Below are 5,884 nucleotides of genomic sequence, written 5' to 3'. Positions count from 1 at the left end.
TGAACCCGGGAGTCGGAGCTTGCAGTGAGCTGAGATCCGGCCACTGCACTCCAGCCTGGGCGGCAGAGCGAGACTCCGTCTCAAAAAAAAAAAGAAAGAAAGAAATCAACAAAAGCTTTGCCATATTTAGAATCAATTATTTTCAGAAAAAGGGATCACTAGGTCAAAGGGTTTACCTAATGTTACATCAGAAGCATTTTCCTTGTTGCCACACGTCTTTGTGACTGTGTTTTTTAGCAGTTGTATAATATTCCATCATAGCTGTACAGAAAAATGTGCTTGATCATTCCTTTGAGTTTCCAAATGTTTGTGATTATGAGTAATTCTGTGGTAAACTTTTTGTGTATGTAGCTTTAAAAAATACTCTGTGGGTGAGATTAAGGGGTTGGATGAGATTTTCTTCCTAGGAGGTGTTCACTTATTTTTCCCTTCCTCAAAATTCCTTCCTGCTTCCCAAGCTTCCCTTATCCTGTCTCTACTTTCTCCTGGGTCCTTTCTCCCAACAAGGGGGGCGGACAGGCTGGACAGATAGGAGAGCAGGATGGAGAAAACCTGGGCTCTAGAGGCAAGTAGCTCTAGGCCCCCACCTCACCCATAAGCTGTGTGACCTCCGGATAATAGCTTCCCCTCTCTAAGGCTTGGTTTTCTAACCTATGAAAAAAGGGGTTTAGATCCTAGCTCCTGACACCTACTAACTGTGTGATCCTGAGCAGGTAATTAATCTCCTGGGGCCTCAGTTTCCTCATCTGTAAAAGGGGCCTAATCATGGAACCTTATGGTTTTATTTTGAAGATTAAAGGAGCGAAGCCGCAAGACCTTAGCACAATGCTCAAATAAATGGTAGCTCTCATGAGAAGTGCTGAGTCCTAGCCACCGTCAGTCCAGCCTACTGCTGGGTGAAACCTGATGGTGGCACTTCAGGAATCCGCCCCCAAAATTGAACCAGTATATGGATGGGGGCAGGTTTCGTCAATGGCCCTGGAATCACTCCAAGTAGGAACAGATACAACTCCTAAGGAAGAAATGGTCTCGTGCTGACTACCAACTATTTTTGCTTCCTCTTCCAATTTGCCAGTGTACGGCATGGCTTTTTCAGCACAGATTTCACCTCCACCACCTCAGTCCTCTTGGATTTGGTGGGAGTGGATTTTTCTCCCTGCATCAGATGTGAACAGGAACTACTGACACATACTGAGAAATTGCTGTTGGTCTCCAGAGCCACATTCTTATCCCTTCCTGCCATCTGGGAACAGAAAATGGGAGTCCACCCGGCCTCCCTCAGGCTGCTTTCTGGGTGGGGGGTCACCTCCAGTAGGAAACTACACCCCAAAAGATGTCACCCTCCACTCCTCAGCTCACATTCTCACAACCTCTTTCTCCTCCCTCCCAAGGGAGGAGAATGAATTATTCCTGCTGCCAGGCAAGCCACTCTCTCTACAGTCGGCCCATCCTGGCAGCGGCCTTCTGCCAAAGGGAAGGGCAGTGCACGCTGGCATGCTTGAAAATCCACATTCCCCACACAGATGTATGAACGTGGGTGCTGAGTGAGGTTGGAGCTCAGAGGATGCCATGTCTAAAATATCCATCCGGCATTCAGGCATGCCTGGCCAAACCTCTCTTCCGCCTTCCTCCCCGACTCCCTTCTTCCCTCTCACAGTTTGGTAAGTGTCTCCCTCTCTGTACATACACACACACACACACACACACCCCTGTGAAACCATCACCACAATTAAGATAGTGAATAATTCGTCATCCCCAAAATTTCCTCATGCCCTTTCATGATCCCTCCCACCTTCCCTCACCCCCTGCCATTCCCAAGCAACCCCAATCTGCTTTCTGCCATCACAGATTAATTCACTACAATGTGAACTCTTTTTTTAAAATCTGAATTCTTTCACTCTGCATAATTATTCTGAGATTCATCCATGTTGTTGAATGTATAAATAGTTTGTTCCTTTTTACGTTCCGTGCCACTGTATGAATGTACCCCAGCTCACCTACCAAAAGAGTTGACACTGTATGCATATGCCACAGCCCATTTACCCATTCCCCTGTTGATGGACATTTAGGTCATTTCCAGATTTGGGCTATTATGGATAAAGCTGCTGTGAACACTCATACATGAGTCTTGGTGTGGACATATGCTTTCATTTCTCTTGGGTAAATACCTAGAAATGGAATGACGGGATTGCGTGGTACATGCATGTTTAACATACATCCACAAATATTTTAATTGTGGTAAAAAAACACGGAACAAATTTTAAGCACGCAGTTCAGTTGTGTTAACTATGTTCGTATTGTTGTGCAGCAGATCTCTAGAACGTTTTCATCTTGCAAAACTGAACCTATACACACACTGATCAACAACTCCCCCTTTTGTCTTCCTCCAGCCCCCAGCAACCACCATTCTACTTTCTGTGCTGATGATTTTGACTACACTAGGTACCTCATATAAATGGAATCATGCGGTATTTGTCGTTTTGTGACTGGCTTATCTCACCTAACATGATGGCCTCAAGGTTCATCCATGTTGCAGCTGTAGCATGTGACAGGATTTTCTTCCTTTTTTGAGACGGAGTCTCCCTCTGTTGCCCAGGCAGTGGCACGATCTTGGCTCATTGCAACCTCTGCCCCCTGGGTTCAAGCAATTCTCCGGCCTCAGCTTCCTGAGTACCTGAGACTACAGGCACGCGCCACCATGTCTGGCTAATTTTTGTGTTTTTAGTAGAGATGGGGTTTCACCATTTGGCCAGGATGATCTCGATCTCCTGACCTCATGATCCGCCCGCCTTGGCCTCCCAAAGTGCTGTGATTACAAGCGTGAGCCCCCGCGCCTGGCTGATTTTCTTCCTTTTTAAAGCTAAACATATTCCACGTTTTCTTTGTCCATCCATCTGACAAAGGACACTGGGGTTGCTTCCATCTTTCGGCTGTTGTGGATAATGCTGCAGTGCCCATGGATGTATACATGTCTCTTCCAGATCCTATTTCAATTCTTTTGGATATATAACCAGAATAGATGTTTGACTTTTTAATAAACTGCCAAATGGTTTCCCAAAGCAGTTGTACCATGTTTCATTTCTACCAGCAGTGGATGAGCGTTCCCATTCCTCCAAAACTTTTGGTCTTTTTAATTAACACTCAGAATTTTTCATTTTAGCCCTTCTAAGAGGTGCATGTCAGTAACATATTGTGGTTTTAGTCTGCATTCCCCTAATGACTAATGACTTTGAGCATCTTTTCATTTGCCTGTTTGCCTGCCATAGATCTTCTTTGGTGAAGCATTCGTTCCACTCTTTTGAACATTTCTCACCTAGACTTTTAATAAGCTTTGTGTTTTTAGGGTAGTTTTAGATTTACGGATAACCTGTGAAAATAATACAGGGTGTTTGTCTCACATCTGTTAGACGTTACAGAATGGTACATACATACCGTGGTATTCAGTCCAGTACATTTGTTACAACTTATGAACCAATCTTGATATATTTTTAAGTAAAAGCCATTGCTTATTCAGATTTTCTTAGTTTTTACCTAATTCCTTTTTCTGTTTCAGGATCCCTCACCCAGGGATCACATTACATTTCGTTGTCACATCTCCTAGGGTTCCTCTTGCCTATAACAGTTTCTCAGACTTTTCTTATTCTTTTTTTTTTTGAGACAGAGTCTCATTCTGTCGCCCAGGCTGGAATACAGTGGTGTAATCTCAGCTCACTGCAAGCTCTGCCTCCTGGGTTCATGCCATTTTCCTGCCTCAGCCTCCCAAGTAGCTGGGACTACAGGCGTCCGCCACCACGCCCGGCTAATTTTTTGTATTTTTAGTAGAGACGGGGTTTCACCATGTTAGCCAGGATGGTCTCGATCTCCTGACCTCGTGATCCACCCGCCTCGGCCTCCCAAAGTGCTGGGATTACAGAGACTTTTCTTATTCTTGATGACCTTGACAGAGTTGACTATCGGTCAGGTATTTTGTAGAATGTCCCTCAGTTGGGGTTTGACTGATGTTTTTCTCATAATTAGGCTGGGGTTGTGAATTCTGGGGAGGAGACCACAGAGGTAAGGTGCCATTCACATCGCATTATCTCACGGGCACATGCTGCCAACATGACGTATCCCTGCTGATGTTGACCGTGACCGCCTGACTGAGGTAGCGTCCATTGGGCTTCTCCATTGTAAAGTACTCTTTCTCCCTCTGTCCTTACTGCAGTCTTTGGAAGAAAGTCACTCTGCACAGCTCATACTTAAGGAGTGAGAAGTTATGCTCTACTCCCTAAAGGGTCAAGTATCTACACAAATTATTTAGAATTCTTCTGCAGGGGAGCTTTCTCTCTTCTCCCTGATTTACTTACTTAGGTAATCATATGTTTGTATTAGTATGGACTCACGGTTATGTTATACTTTGGGTTATTATTCAATACTACTTTATTTTTTTCCTCAAATTGTTCCAGCTTTGGCCATCGAGAGCCCTTTCAGTTGGCTCTTTTACGCATTTTAAAAACTGAATTGTTTGTTTTCTTATTTAAGGGCTGTTGTGTGGTCTAGATAAATGCCCCTCCCCCACCCATCGTTTCTGAGACAGGGTCTCACTCTGTCACCCAAGCTGGAGTGTAGTGGCGCGATCATGGCTCACTGAAGCTTCAGCTTCCCAGACTCAAGCAACCCTTTTACCTTTCTCAATGAGTCTTACAACCACAGTGACCTTCTCAGAACCAGCCTCAGCTGGTTGCCTCCCCTGCCTAAAAGTCGTGCTACAATAATGCTTGCCATGAAAACCAAGGATCTTAGCTGCTGCCTACAGCCCTGACATGGTCTGGCCCCTGCCGCCTCCTCAGCCTCCTCCCCTAGCACGGTCCCCTCACCCCACGCTGACCTTTCAGGCCCCCCACCACCTAGTGTGTCCTCAAACTTTGTGGCCTTTGTGTGTGCTGTTCCCTCTGCTGAAACACCCTCAGCACCTCGCCCTGACCATCCTGGGCCACGTGCCCTTCAGATCTCTGCTCACTGCCAGTCCCTCAGATGACCTGCCCTCTCTCACAGCACCACGCTCCTCTCTTCCTGCACTTGCCTCAGTTGAAACTCTAGATGATTTGGGTGGGCAACGCCTGCTCCCCCACACTACACCATAAGTGCCAGGAACCATCACGTTTGTTTTCACTCACTATAAATTCAAGTAAGTACAGAAAGACCTTTGAAAAGCACTGATCCTGTTTAGGAAAATAAGAAACCATTTTCACAAAAGCCATGCTGCTGCCTGGGCTGAGTAACACCCCATGCTGTTGTTTCTCCTAGATGCTGTTTATCTTAATTCTCCCTCCAAGAGAGTGATTTTCCCCCGGGTGGAAGTGTACTGCCAGATAGAACTCGCCCTTGGCAATGAGTGCCCTGAACGCAGTCAACCAAGCCTTCAAGCACAGCAGGCCAGTCTGGAAGGAGCCCCACGACCTCACACGGAGTGGGTTCCCAAAGGGGATGGAAGGGGCGGCCATAGTCCGCCTGTGTCCCCACCTGTGCAGACACTTGAATCCACACGCGAGAAACCTGTTTCAGCACCAGTCTCTCCACTTGAGCAGCCACCTGCACAGCTACTGGCCTCTTCAATGCCACTTTCTCCGACTAGCATGCCACCTGTATCATTCTCAGCTGTGCACAAGCCACCCAGTTCCACACCTGGCTCATCACTGCCCACCACACCACCTGGACTGTCACCTGTGTCACCTCAGCAGCAGGTACAATCATCTGGATCACCACCCAGATCCCTACACTCTCAGGCACCCACTTCACCCAGGCCATCCCTGGCCTCTTCAATGCCACTTTCTCCGACTAGCATGCCACCTGTATCATTCTCAGCTGTGCACAAGCCACCCAGTTCCACACCTGGCTCATCACT

General features: G+C 46.7%; 1 protein-coding gene across 2 annotated transcripts in view; it reads left to right on the top strand.

Annotated features, from left to right (window-relative positions):
* Positions 1-5,884, top strand: part of PNPLA1 (patatin-like phospholipase domain containing 1) — a 37,261-nt gene that overhangs the window by 25,943 nt on the left and 5,434 nt on the right. For both annotated transcript variants that reach the window (XM_011945355.1, XM_011945357.1), the window contains one exon: positions 5,287-5,723. In XM_011945355.1, coding sequence (XP_011800745.1) covers positions 5,287-5,723 — 437 coding nt within the window. The remainder of the gene's footprint in view (positions 1-5,286; positions 5,724-5,884) is intronic.

Source organism: Colobus angolensis, unplaced genomic scaffold (assembly GCF_000951035.1).
Source record: "Colobus angolensis palliatus isolate OR3802 unplaced genomic scaffold, Cang.pa_1.0 Scaffold24, whole genome shotgun sequence".
NCBI lineage: Eukaryota > Metazoa > Chordata > Mammalia > Primates > Cercopithecidae > Colobus > Colobus angolensis.
This window is presented reverse-complemented; position numbering and strand designations above follow the sequence as displayed.